Source organism: Carcharhinus amblyrhynchos, unplaced genomic scaffold (genome assembly GCF_965287045.1).
Source record: "Carcharhinus amblyrhynchos unplaced genomic scaffold, sCarAmb.v2.hapA scaffold_89, whole genome shotgun sequence".
Taxonomy (NCBI): Eukaryota; Metazoa; Chordata; class Chondrichthyes; order Carcharhiniformes; family Carcharhinidae; genus Carcharhinus; species Carcharhinus amblyrhynchos.
The window spans coordinates 415,988-428,880 of record NW_027649829.1 but is presented as its reverse complement, the minus strand read 5'-3'; the positions used below and the strand labels follow the sequence as shown (position 1 = coordinate 428,880).

The 12,893-nt window shown below is 47.0% G+C and overlaps 1 protein-coding gene across 2 annotated transcripts in view; it reads right to left on the bottom strand.

The window, feature by feature from the left end:
- Nucleotides 1–7,674, bottom strand: part of LOC145338020 (polymeric immunoglobulin receptor-like) — a 63,473-nt gene extending 55,799 nt beyond the window's left edge. For both annotated transcript variants that reach the window (XM_080182789.1, XM_080182791.1), the window contains exon 1: nucleotides 7,568–7,674. In XM_080182789.1, the coding sequence (XP_080038915.1) occupies nucleotides 7,568–7,588 (21 nt within the window). In that variant the 5' untranslated portion in view covers nucleotides 7,589–7,674. The remainder of the gene's footprint in view (nucleotides 1–7,567) is intronic.
- Nucleotides 7,675–12,893: the final 5,219 nt, after the last annotated feature.

The window sequence follows — 12,893 nt, the reverse complement described above, 5'->3', positions numbered from 1 at the left end:
CCCTACCTCCACTGTCCTCTATAAGACCACAGGATATAGGAGCAGAATTAGGTAATTTAACCCATTGAGACTGCTCCAGCATGACATCATGGCTGATAAGTTTCTCAACTCCATTCTCCTGCTTTTTCCCAGTGATCCTTTTACCAATCAAGAACCTGTCTGTCTCTGTCTTAAATGCACTCAGTGACCTGGCCTCCACAGCCTTCTGTGGCAATGAATTCCATAGACTCTCAATCCTCTTGCTGAAGAAATTCCTCCTGATCTCAGTTCTAAAGGGTCGCCGCTCTACTCTGAGGCAGTGCCTTTGGATCCTAGTCTCTCTCACGAATGGAAACATCTTTCCCCATGTCCACTCTATCCATGTCTTTCATTATTCTGTAAGTTTCAATGAGATTCCCCTCCTCAGCTTTCTAAACTCCATCGAGTACTGACCCAGAGTCCTTAGACGCTCCTTGTACATTAAGCTTTTCATTCCCAGGATCATTCTCGTGAACCTCCTCTGAACCCTCTACAGCCAGCACATCTTTCCTTAGATACTGGGCCCAAAATTGCTCGTAATATTCTAAACGTGGTCAGACTAGAGCCTTATAGAGCCTGAGCAGTACATCCCTGCTTTTATATTCTAGTCCTAAGACTGAACCTGCAAATTAACCTCAAGGGAATCCTGAATTAAGACTCCCAGATCCCTTTGCGCTTCCGATTTCTGAATTCTCTCTCCATTTAGAAAATAGTCTATGCCTCTATTCTTCCTACCAAAGTTCACAATCTCACACATTGTATTCTGTCTGCAACTTCTTTGCTCATTCTCCAAACCTGTCCTTCTGCCTCTTTGATATTACCTGTCCCTCCACCTATCTTTGTTTCGTTTGTAATCTTAGCCACAGTGCCTTCAATTCTTTCATCTAGATCATTGAAATATAAAGTAAAAAGTTGTGGACCCTGTGGAACTCCACTAGTCACTGACTGCCATCCTGAAAAAGACCCCTTTACCCCACTCTCTGCCTTCGCCCAGTCAACCAATCTTCTATCCATGCTGGTATCTTGCCTCCTACACCACGGGCTCTTAAGGGTGGCACAGTAGCACAGTGGTTAGCACTGCTGCTTCACAGCTCCAGGGACCTGGGTTCAATTCCTGGCTCGGGTCACTGTCTGTGTCGAGTCTGCATGTTCTTCCCATGTCTGCGTGGGTTTCCTCTGCGTGCTCTGATTTTCTCCCACAGTCTGAAAGATGTGCTGGTTAAGGGCAGTGACCATCTCTCACTGTATGCAAACATGCACCAGAGTGTGGAGACTGGGAGATTTTCACAATAACTTAATTGCTGTGTTAATGTAAGCCGACTTGTGACAATAATAAATAAATAAGGAGAAATTGGTTTCCTATCGAGTATAAGCTGACTGGTGGAAGCATGTAAATTTGGTTTAATGAGATGCTGAGAGACCTCCTGGTTTGCGGGATTAAAAATGGAACAATTCAAAAATATCTATTAACTGAAGCTTAACTTGACTTCACACAGGTGCTATAGCCTTACATTGGCCTCACCATTGGAAAATGCTGCTAGCGGAGCGTATGAGTTGCAAGATATCCCGATGGAAGTGGACACCCCACGCCGGTTTGACTGAGTTCGGGGACCACAATTTGAACACAGGCGATTACATAGCCTCACTCAGGAAGCATCCAGATACACAAACCTTCAGGTCTGTCCACAGCACATCCCCAAAACAAAGCCAAACTGCAATCAATCAGTCTCGTGTCCCTTCAGAATCCCGCCTGGTGGTGCATTGTAATTGTTTCTGGTATGTGGAGCCAAAACAGCAAAGGAGCCCTACAAGACATAGATTTAGAAAAACACAGCCCCATAACATTTTAAAAAATGGCCATCTTAGTGAAGTCCTGCTTAAATACCCTGAAATTTTCCAGGAGGGCCTAGGGACTATCAAAGGAGCCAAGGCAACCTTACAAATTGATCAGGAAGCAATTCTGCAATTTTGCAAGGCGTGCCCAGTACCATTTACCTTCCGAGAAAACATTGAAACTTAAATCTGGAGACTGGAGCGTGAAGGGATCATCAAACCAGCACAGCACCATATGGACCAGTTCTGAATCTAGATGGATCAGTCCTCCTTTACAGGGATTTTAAACAAATGGTAAACCATTTCTCGCAGCTGGATAAATACCCGATCCCTCAGATCAAGGACTTGTATGTGAAGTTGGCAGGAGGACTCTTCGAAACTTGATGAGTGACGCTTACTTACAAATACAACTGGACGAGAATTCCCAGCAATATTCAACAATTCATACCCATAAAGGCCTTTACCAGTGCACTAGATTATTATTTGGGGTATCGTTAGCCTGCATGATTTTCCAGCAGACGATGGAAAACATCTTATATCGTCTGCCTCAGGTAGCTGTTTATCCGGATGATGTCCTCATAACAGGAAAAACGAATAAGGAGTTTCCTCCGGTTTCCTCCCGCAGTCCGAAAGACGCGCTGGTTAGGTACATTGGCCGTGCTAAATTCTCCCTCAGTGTACCTGAACTGGTGCCAGAGTGTGGCGACTGGGGGATTTTCACAGTAACTTCATTGCAGTGTTAATGTAAGTCGACTTGTGACACTAATGAATAAAGTTTAACTTTAAAAAAGGTTTAGAGAACCTTGAGGAATTTCAAAGTCAATTTTCCACAATAGGCATACACCTCAGAAAGGAGAATTGTGTACCTCCAGTCCCCCAAGTGACCCAACTGGGCAACAGATTGGACAAGTCTGATGTACACCCCTTGGAAGACAAGATACGGGCAATCAAAGGCACCCCATGTCCACTCAAGAGATAAGATCATTTTTGGAGTTGGTAACCCAATTTGGGAAATTAATACCCAATTTGCCTCCATCCTGGCCCCGTTCCACCAACTACTAAAAAAAGATCAGCCTTGGGAGTGGGCTTCCACTCAATCCTTGGCTTTCCAACAGCTTTCCTTGTTGAATGTTCTTGCATATTACAATCCAAGGAAAGAACTATTACTGACCTGCAATGCAACCCCATACAGAATCGGGGTGGTATTAGCACATGGGTGGCCAATTGAAGATGTACACCCAATCGTGTACACGTCCATGACCTTGGCGATCTCAGAACACAAATACTCCACATTGAAAAAGAAGGGTTTGCGGGAATATTCGGGGTTGAGATATTCCACCAGGAGCTGTAAGGGTGAAAGTTAATCATTGTCACAGACCACAAACCACTACTAGGATTGCTAAAGGATGACAAGGTGGTGTCACCCGTGGCATCAGCCTGAATCCAATGATGAACTTCATTCTTGGCTGCCTCTAATTATCAACTGGACCACCGTCCAGGAGGCTGAATCACTAACACAGATGTCTGGAGTTACTACAGATCGACACTCCACTTGTACCCCCAATGGAAGGGATGGTGATGACAATTAACTTTTTGGAAACTCTCCCAGTGGCAGCAAATACAATTTGGCTGTGGACTCAAAAAGATCCGGCTCTGGCAAAATTGAAACAGTTCGTATGACGGGGAAACTGAAAAAGCCATTCCACCTGACATTCCACACATACTGGAGCTGGAGCCAGCAGCTGGCCATGGAAGATGGCAGGAATAATCTGATTATTGTCTTTTGTTTCTGAGTGCTGCAGACATTGGAAAACTTTCTGAAGGAAACACAATAAAGCTTTTGAATCAAGTCTTGAAAGGTGCAGCTCTGAGTCTGTCTATGTCTGTACTCACAGATGTGCGCACACAGCTGTGTGTGTGTGCGCATGTCCACATGCATACATGTTGTGTATATAGCTATGTGTACTCTCACAAGTGTGTTTGCCTGTAACAGATGTGTGCATGCACACAGTTGGGTGAATGTGTGTAGGTGTGCATTGCACAGGTGTGCAAATGCATGTCTGTGTACATACGCACAGGCGTGTGTTTGTATGTGTGCGTATGTGCCCACAAACGTGTGCCCGTGCATGCATGAACATGTGTGTGTGCATGCACACAGGTGTGTTTGCGTGTGTGTGTGCCTATGTATGCTTGTGCATATATATGTGCGTGCACTCAGGTGTGTTCCTGTGTGTTTGCGTGTAGCAGCATGCACAGCTCTTACCCAGCGCACAGAATATTTACGGCACATTTAAGATTCCGAGTTGAATTCTGTTTGCCCCCAGCACTTTGAACCAATGTGATTTGCATGTCTGGATAACTCCACAGATGCTTTAGTTGGGAGATATTTGGATGTTGAAAGTAATGTTGTGGGCGGGGAAATGAAAACATGCTGAAGTGCTGAGGGGTGACTTGTGATGTTGTTGCGATCGAACCAGATTCCGAGTTGCCTCTTGTTCCGGAATGATTACATTGTGTGGCTACCTCCCTCTCAATCAGCCGAAACAGGTCTTTTGTTTGCAGAACTTTCCATTATTGACACACAGTTGAAATTCCTGAAATATTGAAAGCTTCACTGCTCTCAAATCCCTATTCTTGCCTGTGTGTCGATGCAGTGGATAGTGTGCGGGAACTCATTTCTTTAATCCTGTCCGCGTGAGAGATTGAAACACTGGCACTTTCCAGCAGCATTTAGAACAAAGAGACTTGAATTTATATCAATCCTTCCTTTCCGTTCTCGTTACACTCTCAATATCTGGTACTGATACTGGGTAAATTTAGTACTGGGGCTAAATCTATTACTGGACTGACGCAGTCTGAGACTCCCCGGCGAAATTAGTTTGGGCTTTTGTGCTCAGTTTACCTCTGGGCTTACTTGTGATTCTACCAACACTCACCGCATGGGGCAAAAATACACAGTCAGCAATGTTTTTCAAGTTCCATGTTAATCATTGCTTTTCTGTCTAATTTACCCACACGACAGTCATACAGAAAATGATGTGCTGGCTTTGGAGTCACCCATTAAACCTTGTGAATCTGCTTCAATATTCAGTGCCCCCTTGATAGATTGTCTGTCTGTCTGTCTGTCTATCCAGTTACAGTATCATCATAGAATCCCTGCAGTGCAGAAGAGGCCATTTTGACAGAGTATCTTACTTTCCCCTCTTTCCCCTACCCTGGATTGGATTGTATTTATTATGTATCTCATATGTATTAGTATACAGTGAAAAGTATTGTTTCTTGCACGCTGTAGAGACAAAGCATGCCGTATGTAGAGAAGGAAATGAGTGAGTGCAGAATGTAGTGTAACAGTCACAGCTCGGGTGTAGAAAAAGATTGAGACTCCACACATGACTGATCCACCGAATCTACACATCTTTGGACGCTAATGGGGTAATTTAGCATGGCCAATCCATTTAACTTACACATCCTGGGACATTAAGGGGCAATTTAGCATGGCCAATGAACCCATTCCAGCACATCTTTTGGACTGTGGGAGGAAACCCACACAGACACGGGGAAGAATGTGCAGACTTTATTTAGGGGATAGGTAGAGCAGACGTGCAAAGACTATTTCTTCAGGTGGATGTAGCTGTTACTAGGGGCATAACTGTAAGGTTCATAGTGGGAGATATAGGAGGGATGTACGAGGTAGATTCTTTACTCAGATAGTGGCTGGGAAGTGGAATGCACCGCCTGCTGTGATAATGGAGTCGGACACTTTAGGAACTTTCCAGCGGTTATTGGATAAGCACCTGGAGCGCACCAGAATGATAGAGAGTGCGATAGTTTAATCTTGGGCTTGACATAGCTTGGCACAACATCGAGGGTCGAAGGGCCTGTATTGTGCTGTAATGTTCTATGTTCTCCTATGGGGCTCCAGAGTTGTTATTCCATGCCAGGGCCACTGTCCCATCCTGGCCAAACATCACCATGGCTGCCCAGGAGTAACAAAAATTAAAATGCTCGCAAGGTGCTCTGTCTGGTGGCCAGGAATGGATACGGACATAGCCACGCTCGTGGGTCATATCGAGAGTCTCGGAAGAAACTCTGGAACCTGCCAGCTCCCATTCTCTGTCCCTAACCTTGGATTTGAGGTGGATGTGCTGGACTTGGCTGCGTCAACTCGCTTGCTGCCCGATGAAGAGACTGAACCCAGGCCTCGATGCTCAAGGCGAAAGCAGCAACCTCCGGTCCGCTGCGACCCACCTACTTCTGACACCAAGCTGGAGGAAGCAGAACTGACATTGAAATGCCGCAAGAGGTTTGCAAGAATAGATGCCTTCTTTGTGTGAGTGCCTTTCAAGGAGGCCATTGCCCAGGAGCAGAGGGCAGCCTCTGGAGCGGTGATTCCAGCCACTAGAAATGGAACATCATTGCTGCCAGGTTCATGGATGCCGGTATTGGAGGGAGACCTTGGAGCAACTTTGAAACCAGGGCTTGCATTTATGTAGCACCTTTCATGACAACGTGGCTTCCCAAAATGAACTGCTTGAAATTTAACCTTCTAAAATTAAACATTCACTGTGAAAACTGACATGTGAAGATATCCTTTGAGAAGGTGGTGATGGGGTTTCTTCTTGAAGAGTTTCAGTCCCGTGTGGTGAAGGTGCTCCCACGGTGCCGTTAGGGAGGGAGCTCCAGGATTTTGACCCAGTGACGATGAAGGAACGGCTGATATATCTCCAAGTGGGGACGGTGTGAGAGAGACTGGGAGGGGAACTTGGAGGTGATGGTGTTCCCCATGTTCCTGCTGCCCTTGTCCTTCTAGAGGAGGCTGGAGGTTGTGGCTTTGGGAGGTTTTATTGAAGAATGTGGCAGTGGGAACAGAGGAGAAAGATATAACTACATCATCATTGTCTGTAGTTTTTAGGTTAAAACGGAACATATTTCAGTTGCTCTAAATTGGAGCTAAAAACAGAACAGTTCTGAAGAGAAATGGGTGGCACGGTAGCACAGTGATTAGCACTGCTGCTTCACAGCTCCAGGGACCTGGGTTCGATTCCCAGCTTGGGTCACTGTCTGTATGGAGTCTGCACATTTTCCCCGTGTCTCTGTGGGTTTCCTCTGGGTGCTCCTGTTTCCACACTCCAAAGATGTGCGGGTTAGGTTGATTGGTCATGCTAAATTGCCCCTTAATGTCCAGGGATGTGTAGATTAGAGGCATTGGCGGGTTAAATGTACAGCGATATGGGGGTAGAGCCTGGGTGGGATTGTGGTCGGTGCAGACTCGATGGGCCAAATGGCCTCTTTCTGCACTGTAGGGATTCTATGATCCCTATGACATTGAATTTTAAATTTTAATTCTGAGCTGGGAATTTACACAACTTTCCTACTGGATAAAGAGTCAGAGGGCGAGTCAATCAGATTCTCCATCTGCTTATCAATCAAAGGCACTGCAATTTTGTTCATTTATTTTTCAATGGCTCTAAATCATCAGGAGCCGCTCCAGCTGCCTCTTCACTGCCGCCACCCCTTCCCCTCTCTCCCCATCAACTCTCCCCTCTCCCTCCATTTCTCCCCTCACCCCCCCTCCCCCACTCCTATTTTTACTGACAGTCCCTGCAGCTCCTTTCCATCCATTCCCCCGGATAAGGAGCTGAATGGGGGTGAGGATGGAGGAAAGTTTCCCCCAGATCCCCCCCTTTCCCCCCCGGCTCTGAGACACTGACAGTACCTGCAGCTCCTTTCCATCCATTCCCCACACAGGGATCAGCTCGGAGACTCCACACTGACAACAGGAGGGACAGAAAACATCAGATTCTCCACTGAGCAGCAAAGAGGAACTTTATCACCGAGTGTTCTGAGAACACAGTTCAGTAAAAAGTCTGACAACACCAGGTTTTAGTCCAACCTATTTATTTAGGTGTAAGGATTCGCATTCTAATCAGTAATCTCTAAACTGTCTGTGCTTTATACGCTCTGTCTGAGGCCAGAACTCTCCATTCACCTGACGAAGGGGCTAACCCGAAAGCTTGCGAGTATATTATCAAATAAATAGGTTGGACTAAAACCTGGTGTTGTCAGACTTTTTACTGTGTTTACGCCAGTCCAACGCCGGCATACCCACATCAACACAGTTCAGCGCAGGATCAGTCCCGATAATACAGGGGGCGGGACCTGGGTTCATTCACACAGAGAGAGGGGCTGCTGACCATCCCCGCTCTCTCCTCCCTCTCCCCGGGTGTGGGCTGAACAGTTTCCCGGGAGCCGGCACTCGGATTGTTCTTTCACTCCAATCCTTTCAGGGGAAAAGCAGCTTTTAACCCGGTTTTTCCTGACAGAGGCTGGGACATTAATCCTCACTCCCTCCCCCCCGTGTGTCTCACAATGGCACAGTCCAGACTCCGCCCCTCAGCCCATGGTGTGACGGTGAAGACCAAATATGGACAGGGACACAGAGTGAGCGGGAACAGCTCAGGGAAACACAAGTCCTCACACGCACACACACCACAGGCTGTACAAGGGAAATCACAATCGGTTTTCAATGTCAGACCTTCGGTACCAGATTGGCAGCGCCGCAGGGATTAAAAAATATAGAGTAAATTAAAAATAAACAGAATAAAACATCAGATAAACCCAGAGTCTGGATCCTGTATTAAAGGGGTTCACACAGTAAGAACTCTCACAACACCAGGTTAAAGTCCAACAGGTTTATTTGATAGTAAACGCCACAAGCTTTCGGAAACACTGTTCCTTGGTCAGGTGAGTGGAAAGTTCTGATCAGGAACAAGGCATATAAAGACACACACAGTTTACAGAATACTGATTAGAATGTGAGTCTTTACAGCTCATCTGCTATTCAAGTCTTAAAGGTGCAGACAATGTGAGTGGAGATAGCATTAAGCATAGGTTAAAGAGATGTGTACTGTCTCCAGACAGGACAGCAAATGAGGTTTTCCAAGCCCAGGCAAGTCATGGGGGTTACAGATAGTGTGACATGAACCCAAGGTCCTGGTTGAGGCCATCCTCATGTGTGCGGAACTTGACTATCAGTCTCTGCTCAGCGACTCTGTGCTGTCATGTGTTGTGAAGGCCACCTTGGAGAACGCTTACTCAAAGATCGAAGGCCAAATGCCTGTGAGCGCTGAAGCGTTCCCCAACAGGAAGAGAACACGCCTGCCTGGAGATTATCGAGCAGTGTTCATTCATCTGTAGTCGTAGCGTCTGCATGGTCTCCCCAGTGTACCATGCCTTGGGACATCCTTTCCTGCAGTGTATCAGTTAGACAACATTGGCCGAGTTACAAGACTATGTACTGTGTACCTGGTGGATGGTGTTCTCACGTGAGGTGATGGCATCCGTGTCAATGATTCAGCATGTCTTGCAGAGGTTGCTGTGGCAGGGTTATGTGGTGTTGTGGTCTCTGTTCTCCTGAAGGCTGGGTAGTTTGCTGCAGATAGTGGTCTGTTTGAGGTTGTGAGGTTGTTTGAAGGCAAGAAATGGGGGTGTGGGGATGGCTTTGGCGAGATGTTTGTCTTCATCAATGATATGCTGAAGGCTCTGGAGAAGATGTTGTAGCTTCTCCGCTCCGGGGAAGTATTGGATGACGTGTTCCTGAGGAGGTCGGTGCAGTTTTTCGCTGTGGCGCGCCAGAACTATCGATGGATGAGTTGAGTGCCATATCCTATTCTTATAGAACATAGAACATAGAACATTACAGCGCAGAACAGGCCCTTCGGCCCACGATGTTGCGCCGACCAGTTACAAAAACAATGACCCACTAGCCTATACCAATCCCTTTTCGTCCATAAACCTATCCAGAGATCTCTTAAACGCCCCCAAACTAGACGCATTTACAACTGCAGCAGGCAGGGCATTCCAATCCCTCACCACCCGCTGGGTAAAGAACCTACCCCTGACATCCGTCCTGTAGCTACCCCCCCTTAATTTAAAGCCATGCCCCCTCGTGCTAGCTTTCTCCATCCGAGGAAAAAGGCTATCACTATCCACCCTATCTAAACCTCTAATCATCTTATATGTTTCAACGAAAATTCAACGAAAAAAAAACGAAAAATTCTTTCCAACGAAAACAACCCTAAATCCCTCAGTCTCTCCTCATAGGACCTCCCCACCATACCAGGCAATATCCTAGTAAACCTCCTCTGCACCCTCTCCAACGCTTCTTGTAATGCGACCGCACTAGAGTAGTGTACAGTTGCAACATATGAGGGCATCTTTCAGCGTCTGGAGGTATCTGTTGCGATCCTCCTCATTTGAGCAGATCCTGTGTATACAGAGGGCTTGTCCGTAGGTGATGGCTTCTTTAACTTGTTTAGGGTGGAAGCTGGAGAAGTGGAGCATGATCAGGTTATCTGTGAGCTTGCGGTACAGTGAGGTGCTGAGGTGACCGTCCTTGATGGAGATGCGTGTGTCCAAGAATGCAGCTGATTCTGGAGAATAGTCCATGGTGAGTCTGATGGTGGGATGGAACTTGTTGATGCCATCATATAGTTGTTTCAGTGATTGTTCACCATGAGTCCAAAGGAAGAAAATGTTATCGATGTTATCCAGTGTACAGCATCGGGTGAAGATCCTGTGTGGCGAAGAGGTCTTGTTCGAACCTATGCATGAAGATGTTGGCAATATTGAGGTGCAAATTTGCTCCCCATGGCTCTTCCATGTGTCTGGATGAAAAACTGGTTGTTGAAGGTAAAGTCATTGTGATCCAGGATGAAGTGGATTAGTTATAAAATTGCATCTGGAGATTGGCAATTGTCGCTGTTGAGTACTGAGGCAGTTGCAGCAATGCTGTCTTTGTGGGGGATGTTGGTGTAGAGAGCCGAGACATCCATTGTGACGAGTAGAGCTCCTGGTTCAACTGCCCCATGTGTGCTGAGTTTCTGTAGGAAGTCTGTAGTGTTGCATCAAAAGCTGGGGTTCTTTGTACAATGGGTTTCAGGATGCCCTCGACGTTGCCGGAGAGGTTCTCACACAGAGTCCCATTGCCTGATACGATGGGACGGCCGGGTGTGTTTGCCTTGTGTATCTTTGGGAGGCAGTAGAGATCTCCAACACGGGGAGTATGTGGAATGAGAGCACAGAGGGTGCTCTGAAGGTCCGGATCAAAGGTCTTGACCAGTCTGTTGAACTAGCAGATGTGTTCTTTGGCCGGATCTGCGGATAACTGTCTGTAGTATTCCTCGTTGTTCAGTTGTCGGTACACTTCCTTGCAATAATCCGTTCTGTTCACTATGACGGTGGCCCCTCCTTTGTCTGCTGGTTTGATGACAATGTTATAGTTGGTCTTGAGAGCGTGGATGGTGTTGTCTTCTGCTTGGGTGAAGTTCGGGGCTGTCTTGTGAGTGCGGCTGATGAATCAAGTGGATTCACCAATCTGATGACCCTACTCCCCACACTCCTAGACAATTCCCAGCTCTATTCGATCCCAGTACTGTCCCAGACTCCCGATCCCAGTTCCACATGACCTCATCTCAGTCCCACCTGATCCCTGTCACCCATCCCAGTGTCACACACACATCCATCCCACTGTCACTGAGTGTTGCTCAGTGTCCAGATCCCACCATTCACATCTCAGGGGTTAACTGCCTTCCTTTCAGTTCTAATGATCATTGTGTGTGATGTGAAGCGACCGTGTCCACTCCCTCAATGGCTCCACTTGCAGTACACATAGCACCTTAAAGCAAGATGTATTCCAGACCCCCCCACCCTTTGATCAGATCCTCCCCCCCTTTCCCCCCACCGGCTCTGAGACACTGACAGTACCTGCAGCTTCTTTCCATCCATTCCCCACACAGGGATGATTTCTGAATTGGGAAACATGGAGCTCGAACAGGAGACGGGAAAACGGCCGAGGGCCACAGTGCTGGAGTCTAACGGAAAAGAAATGGATCTGGCTGGGTCTGAACCCGTTGGAGGTTTTATATGTCCCGTTGTTACGGAAACAAGCCATAAACAAACATTCTGGAGCTAGAGTATGGAACGTAGACATTGAAACTGGTTAAACAGTTTAAAAAGGGAATGAAATGGAAACACAGACTGCTGCACCTACTCCAAAATGTTTTGTAATAACTCAGGAAGCTGATCAGAAAGGAACAATTATTGCAGGGCCAAAGATCTGTAGATTAGTTTGATTGGCCATGTTAAATTGCCCTGTAGTGTCAAGGATTAGCAGGGTAATTACATGGGGTGACAGGGAAAGGGTCTGGGTGGGATTGTTATTGGTACAGATTTGATGGACTGAATGGTCTCCTTCTGCATTGTAGGGATTCTATGGGCGGGATGTTACAACATTGATCGTCCGGAAACTGGAAAATCCTGCCTGAAGTCAACGGACCTTTCCATGCTCTGCCCCTCACCCACTCCGATTGCTGTGGCGAGCGAGATGGTAAAAGTCCGGTCTATGATTCTAAGAATGCAAAGTAAAACCACGACCATGGTGTACACACACGAGTCCCTGCCTGGGGCAAGTAGTTCAGCAGGCCCAGTCCTGGGTCTTGCCTTATAAAAGTCTTAGGTAATTAGCTCCAACTGGGCAAGTCATTGCCTGTTGTCAGGGGAACTCAACAAGCCCCACAGGGAGATCAATCAGGGATTCTCCCGGACCTCATTGGGGTTATCACACCCCTCTCACCACGATGGTGGGGCCTTCTCTGTGTCTTCACCTTTGGCCTCATCTCCACCACTTGTAGGGTCAATCCAGGAGGCAGGCAGAAGGCGTATAACGGGTTGGTGAACAGCTATTTCATGCAGAGTGCTGAAGAACCAGTGCACAGGCTCATTCTCAGGGTGACCACTGGCTGGGTTTCCGCTGCCTCTGTCTCCATATCTGAGCCAGAATCATCAGCATCCTGAGGACTGGCTCTTAAGGTTTTAGTGGGTGGAATTCCCTGTCCATAGGCCGGTGTGAAGGATGCTGACAGTGGAATGTCTGTAGAACCCGTTCGCTGTGACGGAGGAGATTGATGTGTTTTGAAGATTTTCTCCCTGGTTTGCACCTCACATCACACCAGTCCTGTTTTTTTAAGAATAACTCCCGGAAG